This window comes from Thamnophis sirtalis, unplaced genomic scaffold (assembly GCF_051295495.1).
Source record: "Thamnophis sirtalis isolate CommonGarterSnake01/CBP01778 unplaced genomic scaffold, rThaSir2_p1.2 scaffold_15, whole genome shotgun sequence".
Taxonomy (NCBI): Eukaryota; Metazoa; Chordata; class Lepidosauria; order Squamata; family Natricidae; genus Thamnophis; species Thamnophis sirtalis.
In genome coordinates, this window is record NW_028261395.1 from 18,687,764 (window position 1) to 18,714,640 (window position 26,877).

General features: G+C 41.7%; 1 protein-coding gene across 1 annotated transcript in view; it reads left to right on the top strand.

Moving 5' to 3' along the window:
- The window catches only part of LOC106544074 (neurotrypsin), a 39,246-nt gene that overhangs the window by 4,507 nt on the left and 7,862 nt on the right, over positions 1 to 26,877 (top strand). The window contains exons 4-13 of the mRNA XM_087702419.1: positions 1,494 to 1,617; positions 2,702 to 2,874; positions 3,807 to 3,954; positions 4,073 to 4,251; positions 4,397 to 4,541; positions 6,368 to 6,570; positions 9,708 to 9,849; positions 12,764 to 12,969; positions 18,917 to 18,995; positions 26,260 to 26,382. Coding sequence (XP_087558545.1) covers positions 1,494 to 1,617; positions 2,702 to 2,874; positions 3,807 to 3,954; positions 4,073 to 4,251; positions 4,397 to 4,541; positions 6,368 to 6,570; positions 9,708 to 9,849; positions 12,764 to 12,969; positions 18,917 to 18,995; positions 26,260 to 26,382 — 1,522 coding nt within the window. The remainder of the gene's footprint in view (positions 1 to 1,493; positions 1,618 to 2,701; positions 2,875 to 3,806; positions 3,955 to 4,072; positions 4,252 to 4,396; positions 4,542 to 6,367; positions 6,571 to 9,707; positions 9,850 to 12,763; positions 12,970 to 18,916; positions 18,996 to 26,259; positions 26,383 to 26,877) is intronic.

A 26,877-nucleotide genomic window follows, 5' to 3' on the forward strand; every position in this document is an offset into this window, starting at 1 on the left:
TTCTGTAACCACTTAAGCTTCAGTAAAGTATACTCTTGGCAAAAGCAAATAGCCAGGAGTCTTTCTTTGCCAGATAACCTAGTGGGATGGTTGACAGGTGCCTCTCAGACACTCAGAGTCTTCAAAGTAGAGAAGAGAAGAATGACAGAGGGTAGAAAGGAGGTAGGGAGGAGGAGGAGAGAGGGAGAAGAAAGTGATGGACAGGGTAATATGGTGTATGGAGAGCAGAGGAGCCAATAATTGTTTTTGGGAGTTGATGGTAAGATGAATTGATGCTAATATTTAATAATATAAAATTATGTTGGTTATGTAACAGTATAGATGTGGTTATGTGTTATGAAAATGAAAAAATAAAAAACAGTAATTAAAAAAAAGAGTTTTCAAGGTTGTTGCCCTGGGAGAAGAATGCAGGACTGTTGCAAAAATAATCAAGTATAATTGGACATTGAGGGGTCAAAGGGAGGAGAGGAACTAGATGTGGAAAGTTAATCGAACTTCAGTTCTGGCTTTCCTTTACCCCAATTCACTTGATTTCAAATAAAACTATTCCTTTTGCAACAAATGAATCCAACAAATGTTTCTACTTAAGAGACCAAGTTGAGGTAAGTCTGACCAAGTAGACTCCAAGGGATGTTGGGAGAGAAAGATTGAGACCTTACCAGCCGTCTTACAATAATTTCCAGCTGATGTTTGTACCAGGAGAAGGCGGTTCTTTCCTTGAGAATGGAGACAAAGTTAGAAAAGGACGAATGACTGTAACTTACTTCAGAAATGATCTCAGTGGCTCAAACAGAGATTCAAGGAATCCTCTTCCCTGGAGCATCTGCAACTGCATTCCTTTAGCTGTACTTTCTTCCCTTGACAACAGTGTATAAACAGTCTCCAGTTTAACAATGAGTTTCACTCCCAAAGTCTGTCCTTAAAGTCAAATTTGTACATAAGCCAGAGCACTATTATTGTATAATACTGTATAGTATTGAGTAATGAACTTGAACTGTTGTATATTTAACTTGAATGGTTGTGCATTGAACTCAAATTTTGCTACAGTAGACTCTTCTGTTAATTCTGAGTCATCTTTAAACCAGGGTGTTCTCTACCCAGGGACTTGCTGTCCCTCTCTCTTTCCAGTGCAACCTTTTCATTTCACTCATCGAAAAGGTTGAATGACATGTGATACAAATATAATAAATAAACATGGAAAAGTCAAGAAAAAGAAGGCTTCGGTCTTATTAAGAATTCTCACATTATGGTTTATTACTGATAGAAACAAGCTAGCACTCGTTTTCCTTTGCAACAATCAGCTGACTTTCCTCTTCTCATTGCATAGAAAACATTGATAAAAAATCTGTGATCAATCTGTGCCCTCCCAAGCCCTGAGCAATTTCCTATATCTTCCATGGCAGCTGAAGAAAGAGGCCTGATTTGGGAAGGACATTATGCAACCTTTTGCAGATTCTGTTGACCTGATTCTTTTGGTCTCTTTGCCCTGACAGATTCAGTGCGACTTACAGAAAGTGGCAAAGTGGAAGTATACTACAAAGGGCTGTGGGGGACGATCTGTGATGATGAGTGGACTGACTTGGATGCCAGTGTGGTATGCCAACAACTGGGGCTCAGGTAAGAAAGACATCGTTGGATTGAGCCACCTCTGGTTTTTTTTTCTCAAGAGAAAGTAACTTTCTTGAAAATGGAGAAACTAAAGAAATAGTAGAACTCAACTTTATATATATATATATATATATAAATAAATAAATTTTATATATATATATATATATATATATATATATATATATATATATATATATATATATAATTATATATATATATATATATATATATATATATATATATATATATATATATATATATATATATATATATATATATATAATTATATATATAATTTAAAGTCACAACCCCTGGTATGCCCAAATATGGGAGGAAGGTCACACTTCCATTCTCTGTCTTCGGCTCGTCACAAGAGACCATCCAGACAGAAACCCAATATAGTTATAGTTATAACCCAATATATATATAGTTGTATTTGTGCTGATAAATAAATAAAGGGAGACTAGTATAGATCTATTTCAAGCTATTTAGCTCTCATCAGCTAGCCATACCCTTACTGGGATTCGAACCTGTGCTGTATTACATCTTAGGCAGATGTCTTAACCATTAAGCCACAGGTCCTCCTCCTTATCAGCTGAAGCCAGGGAAGTAGGCACATATTTAGTGTCACAACCCCTGATATGCCCCAATTATGGGAGGAAGCTAACTGCTTCCATTATCTGTCTATCGGCTCGTCACAAGAGACCATCACGACAGAAACCCAATATTTTTACTGTTGCCTTTGTTACATTTGTGTTGTATTTGTGCTGATAAATAAAAAAAGGGAGACTAGTATAGATCTATTTCAAGCTATATTGGGTTTAAAATATATTAAACTGGGATTTAAGTCTAATCTAATATAGCCCAGGTTCGAATCCCAGTAAGGGTATGGCTAGCTGATGAGAGCTAAATAGCTTGAAATAGATCTATACTAGTCTCCCTTTATTTATTTATCAGCACAAATATAAAACACACACACACACACACACACACACACACACACACACACACACACACACATATGGAAGAAAGCTATATCTTAACAAGACCTCTTATTGCCTGTGGAGTCACTGCACTTTCTGCTTTTGAATAGTGAAATTGGCACAGCCCTAAGACAGCGTCCTTCCAGTCCGGAGCTGTTACCCTTACATCTTCAGTCTGCAAACTGTCGTGGTGATGAGAAGATGCTGTCCCAGTGCAGTTATCAGGAGATATTCAGAGCTTGTATCCAGGGAACTGCAGGAGCCACTTGTGGATCATCTCAAGGTACACTTGAGGACAAACACATAGAAGATATTTCTATTCCATTTCTTTTAGCAAAATAGAAAGTCAATAATCCTGGAAGCTTTGCTGCATCAAAACAAAACTACAAAATAATGTTATTTGGTAAAGTGGCATTGTCAACCCTTTGAGAAGATTCTTCAAGGATTCAGAAAGAGAATCAAAGCAAACCAAGCTTGGATTTCTTTTCACTGTTTGTTATCCAAGGCTAAGCTTACATTTCACTAATGGTTGCCACCTCTCTACTCCAGGATTAGCTCTGTGTTGCTCTACAGGTATCTGTGAGGGAGATGGGTCAAGTTGCTATCCAAGATAAATTGATCAAAGCCCCTTCCTCCCCTTTGATGCATGTCACAAGGCATGTAAGGGGAAGGGCTTCATCATAGGGATACAACTACCACCTACCTACAACTACCTACAATTAGCAGGATAAGATAAAATTAGAAAACAAGTTTTGAAACTTTTTGTAGGAGCTCTGGTCCAAAAGTTGATAGCTTCTAAGAAAATTGTACATGAGAAAAATAATGTTTAATTGCTAAATGTTTAATTGCTAAATGTTTAATTGCTAAAAAGCAGTTCCAGATTGCATAGACAAACATTTTTTCTAGAATCTTTTGCCATTTTGTTTAGGTGAATGGGTTGTTTGATCCTCTGTCCAGAGTAAATAAAATAATTGTTTAGCAGTGGTGTGTGCTACTCAGAAGGAATGAGTATCTTGACCTGGTGAAGGGTATGCAAGTGCTCTCCCATCTCCTAAAATGTTGATGGTAGATCAAGCTGGTGTATATTCAAATAAACACAATTTATGTTCTCAAGAAATATATTTGTGGTAGTAGCTGAAGGGAACTATTTTGTGTAATCATTGGGATTATGCTGGATGGTGTTCCTTTATTATCCTTGTTCTTTTTGATATGCAGCTGTAGGATCTCCCCTTCGTCTGGTAGGAGGCAAAAATCACTTCGAGGGTCGAGTAGAAATTTACCATGATGGCCATTGGGGCACCATCTGTGATGATCAGTGGGATGACAAGGATGCTGAAGTGGTTTGCAGACACTTGGATCTCAGGTAATTTCTTTGAATGAGGACACTTAAGAGGGCAAGACTAAGATCTCTTGCATCTTGTTCAAAGCAGTGCTTTCTCTCCTGTTCATCAGTTCGCTGTGTGTTTTTCTCGTCCTCCCAGTGGATTCTCAAGAGCCATGTCTTGGGCTCACTTTGGGAAGGGATCAGGCCCGATCCTGCTGGATGAAGTGGAATGCTCAGGCAATGAGCTTTCACTGGACCAGTGCAAGAAGAGTGATTGGGGCAAACACAACTGTGACCATATTGAAGATGCTGGGGTCATTTGTGACACCTTTGTAGGTAACTACTCTACCAAATATATAGCTGGTTTGAAGATTGCCTTTACAAGCTCTTTTTCTGAAAATGGGATAGGAAGAAAGTTTTAGGCTTGTTTTATTTTTTCTGGGTTTTTTTTTTTTGGTTTCCGTCTCTTGCAACAAAGCAGAAGGAACAATTCGATTGACAGAAGGCCTCCATCCAAGTGAAGGAAGAGTAGAGATCTACCACAATGGAAGATGGGGATGTATTTGTGATGATGGCTGGAAGACAGGAATCAATGCTCAGGTTGCCTGCAGACAGCTGGGCTTCAGGTAAGTGAGAACAGACTATTGTCAATTGCCAAAATGCCACCGTTTGCAAATTAATTTCAACTGTGTATTCTGTGTATTCTGTTTTAGTGGTCACAAATGTCTTGACTACAACAGAATGTAATACCTGAATTATGCCACAGTGTTATTTATATCAGTGTTTGTTTAATGCAGAGGTGTTCTGACCCCCTCCTCCGTCCAGTAACGAATGCTGAGACAAGCTTAACTGAAATGTACTTTAATTAGCAAAACACCAAAACCTTGGTGGCTGAAAGCCAAGCAAACAAACAGATAAGGACCTTGGCAGCAACTCAGACAAACTCAGGCAGCAATAAACACAGATAAGGCTTGGCAGCAATCCAGCCTGCCAAGCTCACAGAACTGTCCTCCAACATTCAATCCTGCGTTGACTTTTACAAAGAGGGCCGTGTGCACAAGTAGCTTTTTAGTCTGGAGAGGAGCCTAATGACCATCAGCTGAACGCAATTACCTCCTGTAATTGTGTAATTGTTCCTGACACCCAGTAGCTCTTCAATGGTGTGCATCCAGGAACAACTAACTGTTGGCTTCTGGATTACTCTCCCTTGTCTCCTCCCCACTGGTCCAAGGCTCAGGCGCCACCTGGTGGCCAACCAGTCTCTCTGCGCCCTGCTCGGAGTCAGAACCCTGTCCAGGGTCCTCCACATCCTCCAGAGCCGACTCATAGGGCCTCTCGCTGTCGGAGTCTGGTGGCAGCTCCAACGGCTCCTGCTGGGCCAGAACAAGAGGTCCCCAAACTTGGCAACTTTAAGACTTGTAGACTTCAACTCCCAGCTATATAGCTATAGCTGGCTGGAGAATTCTGGGAGCTGAAGTCCACAAGTCTTAAAGTTGTCACGTTTGGAGACCTCTGACTTAATGCATGTAAAAGGGGAAGTGTGTGCTTCCTAGTGTTAGAAAAAGAGGAAAAGATTGGAATAAAAGGAGAGATGAGAGTGGTAAAGGAAAAAATGTTAAAATAGACCCAGTTTGGTCTAGTGATTAAAGTCTTAGGCTAGAAATCAGGAGACTGTGAGTTTTAGTCCCACCTTAGGGATAGAAGCTGGCAGGGTGACCTGGACTAATCACTCTCTCTTAACTCAACCACTTTGCAGGGTTGTTGTGGGGAAAATAGGAGGAGGAAAGAGTATTAGGTATGTTCACCGCTTTGAGTTATTTATAAAAATAAAGGCAGGAAATTAAATAAATGATTCTGTTACATTTAATTCAAGCAGGTCCACCTAGAAGTTCCACTGATTTATTAAAATGAATTAAAAAATAGAATACTTTTTATAACTATCATATTGCTTGTATGTGTGAGCAGGGGGTTGGACTAAAAGACTTCCAAGGTCCCTTCCAGCTCTGATATTCAGTTATTATGTTATTCTACCAGCTCATATCTACAGTATGTGTTTGCAGGATCCTGAAGGATGTTTTATAACATCTTCTAATGCAGTGCCCTACGACCCTGGCAATTTTAAGATATGTAAACTTTAACTCACAGAATTGCCCAGCCATCAGGCTGACTGGGAAATTTGGAATTGAAGTCCACATATCTTAAAGCTGTTAAGTTTGAGAAACTTTCTAATGTTTTGAGAATGAACTCAGGCAAAGAAGCACCTTTACTTTACAAATGTTTCTTCTTTAAATTGGGTTTATGCACTTCTTCCCAAAGAATAAAGCATTCTTGTTGGTTAGAGTGGTTAGTCTCTGACTACCCAAAGATTACTAGCCTCTTTCTTTCTTTCTTTCTTTCTTTCTTTCTTTCTTTCTTTCTTTCTTTCTTTCTTTCTTTCTTTCTTTCTCTTCAGTGGTCCTGTCAGGCTGGCATCAAAGGGTGAATTTGCGCCAGGCCAAGGTTTCATCTTACTGGATGATGTGGCCTGCAAAGGCACAGAATCATCTCTGATGGACTGTCCCCATAGTAACTGGGGTCAACATGATTGCTCACACGAAGAAGATGTGGGAATTCACTGTTCCCTGGTTAGCAACAGAATCACTGAAGATAAAACCGGTACGGAGCTAAGAGGTCGCGCTCAAAAATATTCTTACTTGTCACTGATGTCTTTGTCTTTAGTTGTGATAATGGGTGTTCTGCAGGCTTATTCTTTTATCTGACTCCTGTATAAAATGGAGGGAGGGAGTCTAATTGTAATATCAATAGGTAAAGGACACTGAACTCTTTCTGTGTGTTGTTTCAGGCAACTTCTCCAGCCCTGGCCGATGGCAAGGTAAGGTGGTAATTGGCCAAGTTCTTATAGCTTGTTGCAAATATATATACAGTATTTGCTGCAAAAATTAGATATGTCCCATTTATACGTCTTTGGGGCAAATGGAAGAATTGCATGTAGTTTAGATATTACAGAAAATGGTGGCAGATGAGTCAAAGGACTTTGTCCCCATTTCCAATGTGTTTTTGGCCTTTAAAAATGTGTTAGTGCCTTTAAAAAACTAAGCTGGGAAGAGTTAGTAGTTCATAGTAACTTCCAGAGTTTTTTTTTTTTTGAATTTTTTTTATTTTAATTGAACAAAAACACAAAAAAAGAATCATCCTTCATTACTTCTTGTAGAAAGCGTGTCCATTGGTTACAGATAACTTTCGTGCATTTCTTCCACAGTCATTACTTATAGTTCATATTAGATTATACACTTTAAGTCAAAAATCTTTGTATATCTTGCTATCAATGTAGCACAATTCTCATTTGACTACAATTATTTGAACATGCTTTTACCTCAAATCATTCATACTTAAAGACACAACCACATAATGGCATTCATTAGCTATTTCAAAAAATTCTCCAATAACATTACACCTTTATAGCATTTTTTAAGTAAAAGTCAATTAATAAAGTTTCTAACCCTTCCCCCCTTTTTTCCAACTCACTGACTAAAATTTATATCCAAGTTACTTTAGCCAATATCATAGCATGTATATATTGTTAAACAATGTCCATTAACATTTCCTTATTGTTATTATAATTGGCTAAAAATCATTTACTATTTATGCCCCCTCTCCTTTCATCAGGGCCACCTCCCCCAAAAACACCTTACACCTTTATAACAAGATCTAAATGAAAATTTGTTAATAAAATTTATAGGTCTTTTTCCAAGTCACAATTTACAATTTATATCCAAATTTCTTTTACTAAATTATCAATACATGTATATATCATTACGCTGTATCCATTATCATTTCATTATTATTATTTAGGGTTAATTAATTGTTAGTGAGTAAACATTTAATAACAATCTAAAACAATCTAGGAGTTACAAAATTCCTACTTATTAATCACCAATAATAAAAAAAAACTATTTTTTTATTACCAACTTTCATTGTCAACCTGTATCTTTCCAGTAACAAAACAGTCATCTCTCTTGCCAATTGCGGAGTCAGTCTTCTTTTTATCTCCTTTATAAGGTTTTTATAGGCTTCTCTCCGCACTTTGTTGCTTGAAGGGTCTCTCAGATAATCTCCTTGCCCACCAGTTGCTACTAAAGTTAACTTGTCTTTGTTTGTCAATCTTGCTTCTGAAAAATTTTCTCTTCTTATGTCTATCATCATTAGTATTTTTTCCTCTTCTGTGTCCTGGAATCTGGGATAGAGCTCCAATTCGTTGAATTCCCTTTTCCACATTCCCTTTCCATTTTCACCCACATTTGCTCCATTAATAAATTCATCTATTGTCTTATTTTTATCTTCTATATCTTCATTCTCCCCTTTAATTTGGGGGGCTCATCATCTTTTGCTGTGAGGAAGACTAGTCTTTCCAGCTTCTTCTCAATTCTCCCATATCCTTCCAATAGATTTTGAATTCCAGCCAAGATATTTTGGAATTTTAAAGTTTCCTCAACTAAATATTGACCCATGTTTCCAAAACAGAAGAGGGAAAGAAAAAGAAAAAGAAACTAATAATGACTGCCAGTCTAGTCTTCCAGGCCTCTCTTACTTTTATTTTAAATTGACTTGAACACAAGTTCTTTCATGCGCTTCAAAGGGGAAGGGTTCTGTTCCCCCCTTTCTTTCTTTCTTTCTTTCTTTCTTTCTTTCTTTCTTTCTTTCTTTCTTTCTTTCTTTCCCTGCCAAAATAATTCTAAGAGGCACCTGTGAAAACAGTTCATGCCCTTGGTTTTTTATCAGTTTCTGTAAACAAGTTGCAAACCCTTCAGCTGCAAAGTTAGTGAAGTCAAATAAAGAAAGAGATACGTTGTTTCAAAAAACTCCGAGTGGCAGTTACTTTTCATCTTCTGTAGGAAACAAAATTCTTTAGATTGCTTTTAGTGTGATTTAATAACAAGTAGTAGGAAGAATTGTTAAAATAAAAAGGAAGGTTTTAATCCAGAAGTCAAAAAATAAAGCAACAAGAAGCAGAAGGAAAAAAAATCAATACATTCACTTTAAGAGGAGAGATGAAGAATGTTACGAGCATTTCAATCCACAAAAAATAGTTACAATGACACAGGGGAAAAAAAACTTTCCACAGCGATCCCATTAGGATTATTTTTGTCGCTCAGTTCTTTTGTTTAAGGATCTAATTTGGCTTTAAAGAAACATTTCTTTGGGCAGTCTTTTGCAAAATAGAAAAAAATACCTCACCAGATGGACTCACTTTCTCTTTCACTTCCTTCCTTCTGGAGTGTCCCGATTTCATCAGCCTAGGGGCTGCCTGTTTACCGCGGGCTTGAAGCACTTCCCTTGGGACTATCAGGGATTTTGTGATATCCCTGAGACCAGCAAGGCTTTGTCTTCCTGATCACCATCTCTATGGGACAGTTTAGGTCTCAATGGACCCCCCAGCGGCAAAAGTGTCAACGTCGATCTCAGAGTATCGAGACCGCACGTTGTAACATCGCGATGTGGATCCTCCTTCTCAACTTCCAGAAGTTTTGTCTTCCCCAGCAGCCTCACATTCTCTCTTTCTCTTTCTCTCTCTCACTACCATCACACCAACAACAACATAACAATCTTGCTGGTTAAGTTGTCCCAGTTCTTGCCTTCCTTCTAAATTGTGGTATATCACAGAATGCCTACCTTGTCTTGGTCCTCTCCATCCTGGCAGTGTTAACTCAGTCGATGTTATTTCCAAGTTATTTATCAACTTACTTCAGTATCTCTTTTGTCTGGACCTCTTAAAGTATGGATTTAATTTACAGGGTTTCTGGTGCGGCTGGTGGATGGGGACCACGCCAACGAAGGCCACGTAGAACTTCTTCTGAATGGAGAGTGGGGCAGAATTTGTGCTGAAGGCTGGACAGAGAGAGCTGCAGCTGTGGTTTGCAGGCAGCTGGGCTACAGGTAACTTCACAGCAAGACTCTCTTTAGGAAAAAGTGGTTCATGTAAAGTCAATTTCTGAGTAAAGAAGGCCAAATCTGGTCCTGCGTTCTGCCTCTGCTTACCTTTCCCAATGAGAAAATGAGTCAGAAGATCATTCACAAGCAATTTATTAGAATACGCTGATAAAAGCGGGGTCTTCCTATGAAAAGGGGGAAGCAGAAAAAATGGCTTACTTTTACTTCTATACTTAGGACAACAAAGACCTTCAAAGCAAAGGTTGATTGGTTTAGAAATAGTCATCTGTCCAGTTAATCACAAGAATTAAAACATACACTAATATGTCAGTAAAAACCATGTTTCAAGTATTGCAAAGTCCATCTTCTGTGGCCCTCAGTACCAACTCAGTGCCTTTAGTATGGGGTAGTTTGCCAAGAATGAAGTTCCATTTAAGAAAAACATTTGGCATTTGGGGAGCATTAAGAGGCACTGGAACTAAAACCCTTATTTTGTACCTTAAAATCCCCACCCCTCCAACACCATGGCCCTCATCAGGCTTCACTCTAATTGAGAAGCTGCCAGTGTCTCTCTCAATCTGATGGCAAATGAGAGTTGTTGCCTGGTTTACACATAGTTATTATGGCAGATGGTGGAACTATTTAAAGGGCTGGAAATTATCCTTCCCTTTTTTGTAGAAATCACATTAAGATTTGGTTCAATGGGCAAGCACATTTTTGTATATTTTGGTTGCTTTTCTCTTTAACCACAGTTCCATATTTTTAATTGAGTTCCTCTTTGAGCAGAGACACGAATGGACCCTTGGAGTGGACTTTGTGTGTATATTGCAATGTGCTCCCTCTTTCCTTAACAAAAGATAATCAGACTACTGGTGTGCTGTGCCTCCCAGTGCCTCTTGCCAGGCTGGCTCCTATGGAACTGGTGCCCTTCTCCAGGCGTGGCTTTTGTATATGAGGAAAAAGGCAGATGCCTACCACACCCCAGGAGGAGGAAGATTTGTTCTTTTGGCAGATCTCTCACTTGCCTTGAATTTAACAGCCGTGCTAGGTCCCAACTCCAAGCCTTCTCTCCCTTTTCCTTTCGTGATGTTTTTCTTTTGGCCTCTGGTTTTCCTGATGGATTTCACTGCCTTCACCTTTGAGACTCTTTCTTCTGTTCTCTCCTTTCTCCTTTTCTCCATTGCCTTTGTCCTACCAAGCTCTCCTAATTGCCGTTCAACCTGATTATGTGACCTCCTTAAAAATCAAGTCTTTTGCCAGCCACTGCCTGGGCCACTCACATCAGCTGAGCAGAACAGCTGGCAGCCTCCAGCAGACTTTTCCAGTTAGTCTAAGGCAGTGATTTTTCAGCTTCAGCAAGTTTAAGAAGTATGACTTCGACTCCCAGGATCTCCCAGCCAGCATTCTGGCTAGGGATTCTGGGAGCTGTCAGATCCACCAGCTTCAGCTTTGTGCCTTGCCGGCATTCTGTCTGGGACGGGAGAGGAGAACAAATGGACAATAAAACTGTACACCTTTAAGGTGGGAAATTGGGATGGGAGATTTGACAATTGAGAAAGAACAGAGTGTTTTGGAATCCAGTTTGTACTGGCGCACTGGCATCTTCAAGGCTATTTGCCCTGAGTGTGGAATTTCACCAGCCCAAACACCTTAGAGCTTATCTCAGCAGTGCTAGATTGGCTACACCTGGATGGACCATGGGGTGGGGGCAGAGGTGGGTTCCTACAGGTTCGGACTGGTTCAGCTGAATCGGTAGTAACTTGGTGGCCTGGGTCGCTAGAACCGGCAGCAACCCGGGCCTGCCACACCTCTGAACCGGTTCTCCCGGTGGCGCCATAGCCGGTCCATCTTGTTTTTGGCTTCTGTGCATGTGCAGAAACATTTTTAGTACTGCAACCATGAGCAAACCAGTAGTAGCTACTGCTGGAACCCTGGGTGTGGGGGATGGCTAGGGGAAAACCAGGGGATTTTGTTCTGTAGTAAAAGTGCCTTTTCACTTCAAATGGAGTCGAGAGTTTTACTTCCTTAACGGATCAGATGGAGGCAGATCTGACACTTCTTAAACTTGCTGAGGTTGAGAACTCTGATCTAAGGTGAACTTCTGCTGCTTCCCTTTTACCAGTGGCCTGCCTGCCTGAGTTACATGCCTAGATGTGGAGAGACTGGAGAAATTAGCTCGTAGCAGCGATGTACACCTATTCCTTTCCCAAGGGGCCTGTGTGACCTTCTTCTCTTGGCAATTCCCAGCATGGCCTGGGAGGCCACTTCCCTCCTTTACTCTCTCATCTCAGCCAATCATCAGCCCTTCGAAATATAGCAGAATACCAAAATTATGAATCAATCAATTTGAATAGACCTGGAAAGGACCCTGGAGGTGTTCTTGTCAAAACTCTCTGCTCAAATCGGAGACCCTCTACCATTTCAGACAAGTGACTGCCCAGTCTCTTCTTGAAAACCTCCAGTGATGAAACACCCACAACTTCCTAACAGCGAGGACAATTAACCAGAAGAACAGAAGTTTCTTCCAGAAGTTGTGGGCACTCCATCACTGGAGGTTGTCACTAACAGTCACTAAGCAAATGGTTGTAAGTCAAGAACTACCTGTAGTCCTATTTTTGTTCTATGCAGTGGACAAAACACCAACAATATGTTTCAATTTGAGCACAGATTTCTCAAGCAGTGCTTCTGAATAGTTTTGTTCTATGCAAGTTTTTTTATTTTTAGTCTGAAATCAAAAAGCAGGCAAAGCAAAGCATTTTGGGTTTCAATTCTGCCAGACTGTGGCTTATCCAGGACAGATTAGCAGAACCTCTGGTATGTGATCTTTGTTCCAGACTTGAAATAAAACCTTGTCTGGTTCTCTGCATGCTGCTAGCCTGTAGTCACTTCCTGATTAATTTAAGCAAGTCTCTTCTTCCAGTGGTACTGCAGTCACCATCTATAGGCCTTATTCGGATGCATGGCATGTGCCCATCCACCTGGACAATGTGAAATGCTTTGGCACTGAGCATACCTTGGCAGAGTGCATCATCCATCAAAGTGCTCAACACAACTGCAGGCAGAAGAAAAGTGTACGTGTGATGTGTGACTACATGAGAAAGGAGAGCCAATTTATAAGGAATGATGGTAAGTCTCTGAGTCTTGACTTCTTGGGCAGAAAACTTGTTTTCCAGAAATTCATGTTGAGTTGCTGCAACTAACAAGTTAACAGACACAGAAAGGGGCAACTGTGGTAGGAAAGCAATATGTAAAGAAATCAATAACGTAAAGAAAGCAATATGTAAAGAAAGAAGATCCTCTCCATATCCTTTGATTTTGATCTGCAGCTTCTGTGGGCCCCAGTTTCTCTTTCTTGTCAATAAAAATCAAGCATGTAAGTTATGTGGCCATGGGATTATTCTCTGTCAAGAGAATGCAACATCCATGTTTCCAGTGTTGTTGAACTTCAGAATTCAGTTGGTTTCAGGAAAGGCTTAGTTTGGGGATGGCATCAAATTCAGTTCCATTTAAAATAAGTTTTTCAATTTTTTTTCCTTCAAAAAAGGACAAAAAAGCAGATCCAGGATTTTTTTTTCCTTTGAAAAAGGGGGAAAAACAATTCTAGAAAAATACAAACCAATCAGCCTGACACCAATACCTGAGAAGATCTTGGAAAAGATAATCAAGCAACAAAACTGCAAATAGCAAGCAAAGTTGTAACAAAAAACCAACATGGGTTTGTTAAAACAGTTCATGCCAAACAAATCTTATTTTATTATTTGACAAAGTGACTAAATTGGTAGACCAGCAAAATGCAGTGGACATTGTATACTTGGATTTCAGCAAGGCATTTGACAAAGTAGACCACAACCTACTACTTGGTTAGCTTAAAAAAATGTGAGATAGATAGCATCACCATCAAATATATTATAACTGGCTGTCAACCCACACTCAACAAATAGTTCTCAATGGTACCCATGATGTAGATCAGAGGTGGGTTCCTACCAGTTCGCACCTATTCGGTAGAACCGGTTCGTCAAATCTACTGAACCGGTTAGAAGAGCTTCCACCAGTGGACCCGGAAAGCAGGCCACACCTACAGAAGAGCTTCCAAACTTTTTTGAAACCCACCACTGGTCCTTGGATAGGATTATTCGACACTATCATGCTCCTATTTATAAAACTCAATGCCTCTGTGAAAGGTAAGGATGACTACTGCGTTTGTGGTGCAATCAGAACATTGCGTGTGTTGAAGTTGTTTTAACGCAAACCAAAGATGCCTTTTAAAAAACAAGTTGACATCCTATTCTTATGCATGCCAGTGCTGTGTGTGAGGTAATTTAAGGGGGTTCTGACAAGTGTCGTCGGCATCTTCATATCCGGTCACATGGGCGGAAAGCCACTCCCATCCGGTCACATGGGCGGCAAGCCACTCCCACAAAGGAGGCCACACCCACAGAGTAGGTTCGAACAATTTTTGAAACCCACCACTGATGTAGATCCCCGTGATCATGGGTATCAAACTCGCAGCATTACGTTGCCATCATGTGACATTTTGTGACTTTTCCCCCTTTCAAAGCTGGGGTCGGCATGGCTTGTACGTGATGCTTCTGGCCCATGGCAAGTTTGACACCCCTGATCTACATGGATGGAAGGAAGGAAGCAGCAGGATACCCCAAGATTTCATTTTAGGCCCAGTACAATTCAACATCTTCATTAACAATTTAGAAAAGCAAATAGAAGGAGAACTCATCAAATTTGCAGATGACACTAAACTGGAAGGAATAGCCAACACCCCAGAAGATAGGCTCAAAATCCAGAGGGACCTCAACAGACTTGAACACTTGGGCCTTATTTTACAAAATGAAATTCAATAATAGAGAAAGTAAAGTCCTACACTTGGGCTAGATAAAACAGAGGTATAGGTACAGATTAGGTGAAACCTGACTCAATAACAATAACTGTGTGAGGGACCTTGGAGTTTTAGTGGATAATCACTTAAATATAAGCCAGCAGTGTGAGGCAGCAGCCAAAAAAGCCAATGCAATTCAGGTTGCATTAACAAAGAGAAAGAATCAAGATCGTGTAAAGTATTAGTGGCACTTTATAAATCCTTAGTAAGACCACATTTAGAATACTTCATCCAGTTTTGGTCACCATATTATAAAAAAAGCAATAGAAAGTCTGGAAAATGTGCAGAAAATAGCAGGAAAGATTATTAGGGGGCAGGAAGCTAAAACATATGAAGAACGGTTGCAGGAATTGGGTATGTCTAGTCTAGTGAATAGGATCGCCAATATGATCGCCAACGTCCGATAACAGATATGACACAAGAAGAAGAAGAAGTCTAGTGAAAAGAAGGACTGGGGTGACATGATAGCTATGTTCCAATATTTGAGCGGCTGCTACAAAAAGAGGGATGTCAACTTATTCTCCAAAGCACCAGAGGGCAGGACAAGAAACCATGGATCGAAAGTAATCAAGGAGAGAAGCAGCCTAGAACTAAGGAGAAATTTACTAACAATGAGAACAATTAACCAGTGGAACGGCTTGCCTTCAGAAGTTGTAGGTGCTCCACCAGTGGAGGCTTTTGAGACTGCCACTCGTCTGGAATGGTTTAGGGTCTGAGCAGGGAATTGGACTACTAGAAGTCCTCCAAGTTCCCTTCCAATTCTGTTATTCTTTTCTGTTCTCAGTAAGAAGGCTGGAAAAGGTTTTGATCAACTTCTGAAGTAGATTTTAGATTTTATTTGTGATTTATAGGCCGCCCTTTTCCCTGAGGGGACTCAGGGCGGCTTACAATTCATGGGAGGGGGAGTGCAAGACAAAACATAAGACAATACGTGAATAAGAAAAAATAAAGCAATAAAACACAACTTTCATTCAAAATCTTATCCCCAGGCCTGACGGGATAGCCAGATCTTAAGGGCTGTGCGGAAGGTCTGGACGGTGGTGAGGGTGCGAATCTCCACGGGGAGATCGTTCCAAAGGGTCGGAGCTGCTACTGAGAAGGCTCTCCTCCGCGTAGTCGCCAGTCGGCACTGACTGGCGGATGGAACTCGGAGGAGGCCTAATCTGTGCGATCTAATAGGTCGAAGGGAGGTAATCGGCAGGAGGCGGTCTCTCAAGTACTCAGATCCACTACCATGGAGGGCTTTATGGATGGTAAGTAGCACCTTGAAGCGCACCCGGAGATCAACAGGTAGCCAGCGCAGCTCGCGGAGGATAGGTGTTATGTGGGCGAACCGCGGTGCGCCCACGATCACTCGCGCGGCCGCATTCTGGACTAGCTGAAGTCGCCGGATGCTCTTCAAGGGCAGCCCCATGTAGAGCACATTGCAGTATTCCAGCCTAGAGATCACAAGGGCTCGAGTGACTGTTGTGAGGGCCTCCCGGTTCAGGTAGGGTCGCAACTGGTGCACCAGGCGAACCTGGGCAAATGCCCCCCTGGTCACAGCCGATAAATGATGGTCAAAAGTCAGCTGTGGGTCCAGGAGGACTCCCAAGTTGCGAACCCTATCTGAGGGGTGTAAAATTTGGTTCCACCACAAAGGCGCGTAGGACAAAATCGCGCTCGACAAAAGCGCGCTGTGACGTCATCACAGCGCGACGAAAAAGTTCGAAAAATGTAAAAATAAAGCGAAAACCTTGCCCTAAGCCCCCCAAACCTAACCCTAACCCTAACCCTAAACCTAACTCTTAACCTAACCCTAAACCTAACCCTAAACCTAACCGTTAAAGTAACGAAAAACCTAACGCTAACCCTTAACCTAACCCTAACGCTAACGCTAACGCTCTAAAGCTAACCCTAACCCTTAACCTAACCCTAATTCTAACCCTAAACCTAACCCTTACCTTTATGTGAATCGGCTTGCTTTAATTTAATTTTTATTAATTTTTATTTGAATTTTTCGATCTTTTTCGTCGCGCTGTGATGACGTCAAAGGCGCGATTTTGTCGATCGCGCTTTTGCCATCCGCGCTTTTGACGGGTCACGTAAAATTTTACCCCCCAGCCTGAGCGATGGAACACTGGCCAAATTATTGGGAGGGAAACACAACAGCCACTCGGTCTTGTCCGGGTTGAGTACCAGTTTGTTAGCTCTCATCCAGTTCTTAACGGCCTCAAGACCCTGGTTCATCACGTCCACCGCTTCATTGAGTTGGCACGGGGCGGACAAGTACAACTGAGTGTCGTCCGCGTATTGGTGGTATTTTATCCCGTGCCTCCGAATGATCTCGCCCAGCGGTTTCATGTAGATGTTAAATAGTAGGGGGGATAAGACCGAACCCTGCGGCACCCCATATGTTAGGGGCCTCGGGGACGATCTCTGCCCCCCAACCAACACCGACTGCGACCTGTCCGAGAGGTAGGAGGAGAACCACTGCAAAACAGTGCCTCCCACCCCCACCTCCCGCAGTCGTCGCAGAAGGATACCATGGTCGATGGTATCGAAAGCTGCCGAGAGGTCAAGGAGAACCAGGATGGACGCATGGCCTCCATCCCTGGCTCTCCAGAGATCATCGGTCAATGCGACCAAAGCGGTTTCTGTGCTGCAACCAGGTCTGAAGCCGGACTGGAAGGGGTCAAGGTAGCTAGCTTCCTCCAAGGACCGTTGAAGCTGGAAGGCCACCACCTTCTCAACAACCTTCCCAACAAAGGGGAGGTTGGAGACTGGACGGTAATTGTTGAAAACGGCTGGATCCAAGGATGGTTTCTTCAGGAGGGGTCTCACCACCGCCGCTTTAAGTGCGGCGGGGAAGTGCCCCTCCTGGAGGGAGGCGGTAACGACCGCCTGGATCCAGCCTCGTGTCACCTCACTGCTGTTGGCAACTAGCCAGGAGGGACACGGGTCCAGTATATAGGTGGAGGCACTCACAGCTCGTATGGCCTTGTCCACATCCCCAGAGGCAACATCCTGGAACTCAACCCAGAGATGGTCTGCCAAGTTATCCCCTTGCGTCTCGGCTGGATCTGCAAAGGTGGAGTCCAAGTCCGACCGAAACCGAGCAACTTTGTCCACTAAGAATTGGACATAATCCTCAGCCTTACCCTGCAAGGGGTCCCCCGTATCCCTCCTATTTAGGAGGGAGCGGGTTACCCTAAACAGGGCGGCTGGGCGGGACTCAGCGGACGCAACCAAGGTGGCAATATATGTTCTTTTTGCTGTCCTCAATGCCCTGATATATTCCTTGGTGCATGTTGTCAAAAGTGCTCGGTTTGATTCGGACTTATCGGACCTCCACAGGTGCTCTAGGCGTCTCCTCCGGCGCTTCTTCTCCCGGAGCTCCTCGGTGAACCAAGTACTAGACCATTGTGAGGAAAGAGTACTAGGATCGATAACAATAACCAAGATATATAACCAGAGGTGGTATTCACTTACTTTCCCTACTAGTTCGCAAACGTGAGTGCGCATATTTCTTTCTACTGGAAGAAAAACGTCTATCCTTGGATCACTGTAAACTGCTTAGAGGGGGCTGTAAAGCACTGTAAAGTGGTATATAAGTCTAAGTGCTATGGCTATTGCTACTCTTCAAACAGACATGCTTATGTGGAGTTCTGGAGAAGTTAAACCCCTTCCAGAATGTATTGCAAATGCAATACCTTATTTGTTATAGATAAAGAGTGAGAGAAAAAGATTTTGCATGCCTTATTTGAAATGTGGCATCTGGCAAGTAGAGATATTTACATAGACATTTATACATATATACTGAAAATGCATTTATTAGAGAGGAAAGATTGTTTTTAGCTTAATGTGATAATTCTTGGTTGAAAACTGGACATTGCCTATGCATTATCTGTTTCTTTTTTTCTGCTCTTCCTTTGTGGGATCCTTTTGTCAAGATTTTCTTCCTTTCAAGAATATGGTAATGTTGCTATTTCCACTTTTAATCTCTTAGCACTGTAATGGTGCTAAGGAAAATAAAGAGTTAAGGAAGACCAGTATAAGGGAACAAACTACTATGGTGGTGCCATTTTCCCACCATCTGAGGACAACAACTAACCAATGGCCTACAATCGTATCCAAAGTATGATTCTGGCAACAGCAGTGTGGCAAAAAAAATGAACCTAATCATTTTCGCTTTCTTGGCAGGTTCCAATATTGGCCTGTGTGGTCTTCATTTGACTCAGCACCGCAACCGAAGGATAATTGGTGGAAACAAATCCTCCAGGTACCTTGCTTGCTTCCTATCATCAAACTGTTCTCAACTCATTTTCACCTGTTTACTTCTAATAGACTTCAAATATTTATGTAACATGACACACCTGCTTTTTGGGAAAGATATCTAGCCGGGGGAAACTTTTAATAGCATATCATATTAAGAATTGCATTCGCCAAATGGCACAATAGTGTAATATTGACAACTGCCACCTTACCAGTTCTGTTGGTAAGAGATCAGTGCCTCTGATCTCTTGGGTGAACAGGAAAATGTAGTCACTTTGGGGCAACTATTTGTTTTTTAAATACATAAAAATTCCCAATTAGAAATAGACTGTTCATTCCTTCAAGGTTGGAAAAAGTAGATAGAGGAGGAATTTCTTGGTCTCTAACTATCAAATGTGCTTACTTTATTTAAAATAAACATAACCCCATCCTTCAAAGGAAATTCTGCTAAAGTGGCTTACAATTCACTTAAAACCTTCCCATAGGTTGACATCATTTCCTTGGGGGCATTTGCTAAGCTTTTCCTCTTTCTATGTTTTAACTTTTAGAAAACATTTGCGGGATAATTTTCAGACTACTCTTCACCCAAACCTATAAGAGTAATGTACTCAACAAAAACAGAACACTGTGTTAGCAAAAACAAATGAAATGACAGAGCAGTATACTGGATAATGGTGGATCAATATGTTAAAAGGCTTGAGTAAATGAAAAAGCGTTCCCATAGCTCCAGAGTACACAATAAAGTTCATGCTAGCTATATTTCTGTGGGGAGGATGTTCTATCAGTGGAGCCCTAGAGAAATAGGTCCTTTTCTCATGGAAGAGGATATTTGGTGCTCTTTAAGCTTGATTTTCTTGAAGACATTTCATTATCAAACTAGGCAACAGCATCAGTGCTGATAATATTACCTAGTTTAGTAATGAAACATCTGCAAGAAAACCATCAAGCTCAAAGAACACCAAGGACCTCACAGGTCCTTCTCCTTTACTACTCATAAAACATACTTTGAGATCATCAACACACATCTTGGGTCTGGGCTGGCATAGTGTAGTAGTGGCTAAATGCCTGCCTGGACTGCAAGCGAGGAGACCCAGGTTCTAGTCCTCACATAAGCACAAAAGAAAATTGGGTGACTTTAAGTCAGACCTCTCAACCCCCAATCGGTGGTAGGTTCTGCAACAAATTAATTAAGAAGCAATGCCATTATTGCTTCATGCCCTGACGCACTTCACTAAGTGAGAGAACTGAGTGCAGAATAAGTGTTAAGAATAATTGGGACTCCAAAACAAAGAAATAACCAATATGTGTTCTTTAAAATCACTTTTATTCCACTCCACTTGACTGTACTAGTTGCAGGCTTGATCATGCATTCAGCATTAACTAAAAGACTCAAGTTATATTCAAGGGTAGTCCTGGGCTTCAACAAAGCTGTATTAAGAAATGTTCCGAAAAGTCTTACACTTAGGCAAGAAAAACCAAACATACACATGTAGACTAGGTGAACCAGGCTTAATAGCGGTGAGACCTCTCCTCAAGAAACCTTCCCTGGATCCAGCCATTTTGAACAACTATCAGCCAGTCTCCAACCTCCCATTCGTGGGGAAGGTTGTTGAGAAGGTGGTGGCCTTTCAACTCCGATGGACCTTGGATGAAACAGATTATCTGGATCCCTTTCAGTCGGGTTTCAGGCCTGGTTACGGCACCGAAACTGCTTTGGTTGCGCTGACCGATGATCTCTGGCGGGCCAGGGATAGAGGTCATTCCTCTATCCTAGTGCTTCTTGACCTCTCAGCGGCCTTTGATACCATCGACCATGGTATCCTTCTGCGACAGTTACGGGAGGTGAGAGTGGGAGGCACTGTCCTACGGTGGTTCTCCTCCTACCTCTTGGACAGGTCGCAGTCGGTGTTGGTTGGGGGACAGAGATCGACCCCTAGGCCCCTCAAATATGGGGTGCCACAGGGTTCGGTCCTGTCCCCCCTCCTGTTCAATATCTACATGAAGCCGCTGGGTGAGATCTTATGCCGGCACGGGATTAAATATCATCAATATGCGGACAATATACAATTGTATCTGCCAGCCCCGTGCCAACTCAGTGAAGCAGTTGAAGTGATGTGCCAGTGCCTGGAGGCTGTCAGGGTCTGGATGGGAGCGAACAAGTTTGCACTCATTCCAGACAAGACCGGGTGGCTATTGATGTTGCCTCCCAAGGATGGTCCTGACATTCCACCTCTTAGCCTGGGGGGTGAAATTATTTACGCCTCGGAGAGGGCTCGCAATCTGGGTGTCCTCCTGGACCCACAGCTGACGTTAGAACACCATTTGTCGGCTGTGACCAGGGAGGCCTTTGCCCAGGTTCGCCTGGTGCACCAGTTGCGGCCCTATTTGGACCGGGAGGCACTTCGAATGGTCACCCACGCCCTCGTCACCTCAAGACTGCATTACTGTAACGCGCTCTACATGGGGCTGCCCTTGAAGAGTGTCCGAAGACTACAGCTGATCCAGAATGCAGCCGCACGAGCGATAATGGGTGTACCGAGGTACACCCATGTTACACCTATCCTCCGCGAGCTGCACTGCCTTCCTATTGGTCTCTGGACCCACCTCAAGGTGCTAGTCGTTACTTTTAAAGCCCTACATGGTATTGGACCTGGCTACCTGAGAGACCGCCTCCTGCCATTTACCTCCCAACGACCAATAAGATCACACAGGTTGGGCCTCCTCCGGTTGCCGTCGACCGGACAATGCCGGTTGGCGGCTCCCTGAGGGAGGGCCTTCTCTGAGGCTGCACCGGCCTTGTGGAACGAGCTTCCTGCAGAGATCCGGACCCTCACCACTCTCCTGGCCTTCCGTAAAGCAACCAAGACCTGGCTGTTCCTTTTTATGTGCAGGCCTGGGGCTGTTGACTAATTTCCAGCCCCATTTGATGGAATGGATGTTGTGTTGATTTTAATTCTGTAATTTTAAATGTTTTAAATGCTTTTACTTGTTGTGAGCCACCCAGAGTCCCTAGGGAGTGGGCGGCATACAAATTCTATTAAAGTTTCAAAGTTAAAGACTGTGAGAGGGATCTTGGCGTCTTAGTGGACAACTAGCTAAATATGAGCCAGCAGTATGCAGCAGTAGCCAAAAAAGCCAATGCAATCCTAAATTGCATTAACAGAGGGATACAATCAAGATCAAGGGAGGTACAAATACCACTCTATAAAGCCCTAGTAAGACCACACCTAGAGTACTGCATCCAGTTTTGGTCACCACACTATAAAAAAAATGTTGAGTCTCTAGTATAGGCATCCTCAAACTACTGTTGCCAATGCAAAGTATCTGACCCAGTGGAGTGGTGGGATGAAAAGCAGCTACCAGCTTGTAAACAAGTACTTTAAAAGTCTTCAAAAACAGCCTTTCAGATGTTTTTCACAGCCATGTGATCTATTAAAAGTCTTTAAAAGTCATTAAAAGTCTTTAAAAACAGCCTTTCAGATGTTTTTCACAGCCATGTGATCTATTAAAAGTCTTTAAAAGTCATTAAAAGTCTTTAAAAACAGCCTTTCAGATGTTTTTCACAGCCATGTGATCTATTAAAAGTCTTTAAAAGTCATTAAAAGTCTTTAAAAACAGACTTTCAGATGTTTTTCACAGCCATGTGATCTATTAAAAGTCTTTAAAAGTCATTAAAAGTCTTTAAAAACAGACTTTCAGATGTTTTTCACAGTCATGCGATCCGGGGCCGGTGGGTGAGTGGGGAAGGGACTTTTAAAGTAGCGCTTTAAAAGTAAGTGAGTGAGTGGATGAGTGTCATGTCTCCACGTCTGGTAGTTTTTTCAAAATCAGCTGAAGCTGGCTAACACTAATTCAAATGCAACCACAGTATAATGCCTGAAGGAGAATTCACCCACTGCTTTGATTCTTCCCATATATAAAGTACATCCACCGAATTGGTTGCTGGACAATTTTGGTAGATATTCATGTGAATGCGCATGCACAAGTGTGGCAAAAAGCAAATCAGTTTGTGAATTCTTTTCCAGGCTTAAAAGACCTTTAGCCCAAATAAGCAGGCCCATACTTCCCATTGAATTAGTAGTATATTTATGTTGGTTAAAATTTATTTCATTCATTTTAAATATTGTATTATTTCATGGTTTTTTGCACTACATAGGAAGATATGTGCAGTCTGGTTTATTGTGTGGTCATCTGAAACATATGATCAGGAGTTATTTTGAAGGAAATCCTGTTTGTTTTATTCTTTTTTTAATGGCCTATTTTAAGGAGCCTGAAGCGGCTGTTGTAATGAAGTTAGGCAAGTGGCAAGAAAGTTTGTACTCTTTTTCCCTTTGGGGGAGGGTGGCCTTAAGTAAATAGATTCCTTGGGTTACAGTACAGCAAGGACAAAGGCAAAATGGACTGCTTAATTGGCCATGCCCACCCAACCGATTTGGGCCCCCAACAGTGTGAGGGACTGTGAATCTGCCCCCTGTTCAAAAAGTTTGAGGACCCCTGCTCTGGTACAAGTGCAGAGAAGAGTAACCAAGATGATTAGGGGATTTAAGACTAAAACATACGATGAACGGGTGCAGGAACTGGGCATGGCTAGTCTAGTGAAGAGAAGGACCAGGGGAGAAAGGATAGCAGTCTTCCAATACTTGAGGGGCTGCCATAGAGAGGAGGGGGTCAAACTATTTTCCAAAGCACCTGAAGGCCAGACAAGGAACAATGGATGGAAACTGAACAAGGAGATATTCAACCTAGAAATAAGGAGAAATTTTCTGATAGTGAGAACAATCAACCAATGAAGCAACTTGCCTTCCAAAGTTGTGGGAGCTTTATCACTGGAGGCTTTCAAGAAGAGAGTAGATTGCCATCTCTCAGAAATGGTGTAGGGTCTCCTGCTTGAGCTGCCACCATTTTTTAATCATTTTTTGCAGAGAAAGAAGATATTTGAAATGATGTTAGCCCTCAAAACCTGAGCTCAAAGTGACATTCTTAAAGAGTGACTACAGTCCATGTCATAGCAAATTAGCCATTGATTACCTTTTGAATCTATCCTCTTCCTCCATCTTGGATTTTTAATAGTAACAAAGAAAAAGAGCTATTTTAGCTATTTTCCAAGCATTTTATTTATATGCTTTGACTACTGGATTAGATAGTACTCTGGACATAGAAGATGTATCAAGGAATTCTGTGTACAGAATAACTAAATAAAGTTGTCACCAAAACACTTTGTAGATACTACAACAAGCTTACCAGAGTCAATATTGAATAGTCCATTCACCACCACCTGAAAAAAACTGTTCAAATCTCAAGGAATCAATAGAAGCAGAAATGTACACTATAAATGCTCCGGCCACCATTAGCACAGCAATAATGAACTAATATTGCTGTTGAGACCTGTTTTTGTGAAGGTTTTGTGCAGGTTTTTCTGAAGCAGACGAAGTGCCCCTGCTGCCTCCTTGGTCTACTCAGCTTCTTCAAGATGATCACTGTTGTTTCTTTTGTGGATTAAGCACCTGGCTTTCCTTCACAAGGCAATAGAAAATCACCTTCCTATTGTTGCCAGGAAGCTACATGGAAAGACCAGGAGACTAGTATAGCTTAAAAGTGATTGCACACTTTTACAAGTAAGACTCCCAGATAAAGAATTGAAAGTGCATGCATTTGCATGTCAATTTTTTCCCCCAATGGTAAACAATTGTTTTACTGTAAGTCTTGTAAACTACTTAAAAACTTTGTTTTAGCACTTTGAACTGCTAAAAATAAATTTAAAAATAAAATAAAACTCCGCTTTGGAAAGTTTTTGGAGCAGACTTTTCTGTTCAACTCAATAACAGCTGAATAAACAAATGGAAGCAGGAAGGAAACTGCCTAATCTACCGTGCTTTGCAATTCTAAATGCAAACTTTGTGAAAAGGAGGACAGAGATTTAGGTGTGGGTTGGGTCACAAAATATCCATTAATGTGCACTTAGGGAAAAAAAGCTTTGTGGGGAACATAGATGAGCTGCAACTCCTTAAAGAAGTCACAATTTTTCCTGGATTTCTGTAGCTGTTGCTGTGGTGCCATGAAAATACACCATTAAATTAAAGTAGAACTGACAGGATGTGACGAGTTGGCTGGACCCTGTGGGACTCTCTTTCGTTCACATGTATTTGCCTCGGATCCTGCCTACATGGCACCTCTGACCTTAAGATGCACTTTTAACTTTCCTCAATTGCAGTTTTGACCTTCAGAAGCTGCTTTTGTACTTTTGACCAGCCTAAATTGCACCCTTGCCTTCTCCAAAAGTAAATTATATTTTTGACATCCCATTACTGTATATACTTTAAGATAGACATACTTTTGTCCTTGATTTAAATAGCAGCACTCAGGTTTTCTATAATGGACTGCATGTTTGAGGTTAACTGTCAGATTAAAGCAAGGAATTGTGTCAAAATTTCTAGCCCCCATTATATCCTCTTCTGTCCATGCATGCCCATAGAATGTCTCCAGTTCCAATTCTACAATATTTCTTCTGAAGTGGAACAATATTTTCTGGGGCATTATAGTATGATGGTGCCCATAGGCAGAGTTATGAGAAGAGAAGCATGCCATTGTCTTCTCAAATGCAAAAGTGCATTTTAGAAAGGTCAATGTGTCATTTAGGTTAAAAATGCAGCTTCTGAAAGTCAAAACTGCAACTTACGAAAGCAGAGATCTACGCCCATCAGACAAAATGCCTTCTCCCAACCATGTGCAGATTTGTTCAGTCAGGAAGTAATACACCCCAGATGAAGCAGGCACAGAAGAGCAGAGCTTTGTAATTTTATCAACTGCTCATCAAAAGTGGATAACTTGAGTCTGAAATGAGATGGCAGGCCATTTGGAATTTTTATTCATTCATTTTCAAGTGGAGCATAGAATAATGAGCAAATGTGCATTTAGTACCCAAAGACAAGATTGCTGAAATTGCCAGGAAATCTAGGAAATATGGACAGAGATGGGAAGTAGATATTTTGATGAGTTCCAAATACCTACGTTGTTGTCAAGCTGGGCACATTATGATACAGGATTTAGGCATGGTGTTCTTTCACTTTCCTGAGGAATTCTGATATGCAAGGCCCGCTTGGAATCATTTTATTCTGTTCTAGGAAAGAATGATGCTAGCCTACACAAAGCAGTTTGTTTAATAAACTATACAACTCAACAGAGGCTGGGTGGAAGAGAAACACAAAACCTCCCCATGAAAATCCAAGCCAGGGTTTGGCCTTTGCTGTGTCTTCATGGCTTTTCTCTTTCAGGGGAAGTTGGCCATGGCAGGTGTCCTTGCGTCTGAAGGGGATTCACAAAGATGCTCGTTTGCTGTGCGGCGCGACTCTTATCAGCAGTTGTTGGGTAATGACAGCAGCACATTGCTTCAAAAGGTCAAGTATAGCCAGCATCCACTTATTGTTAGTGAGAAAAAAATTAAATCATGGCTTGTGAACATGTCATAGAAAACCTCTTCATGTCTTCCTAAATTCAACTTGAGGGTAGATGGCTAACCATCCTTTAAAGTCATCTCATCCTATATCTTTCTTTTTATGTGCAGCTTATAACTGATGCCAGTGGACTTTGAGTTTCTTTAAACTCAACTTGTGTTAATATTTTACACATTTTTTTTCAGAAGCATTATATTTGCCCATTGTGTCACACTTTGGTGGTGATCTAATTAATGAGGCATATTGATGAAGAATGGATCTGTCCAGCTCCTATTGGCTGCTTATGACAAATCCTTTTTCCACTCTTCCCCTCCTGGTGTGTAAAAGACTCATGGTAGAGACACTACCTGAAATAGGGGTTGCTCCTGATTCATCTACTCTCCCCCCATAAGCTGCCCTAATGCCATACAGTATGCTGTGCGGGCTGATGTGGGATTG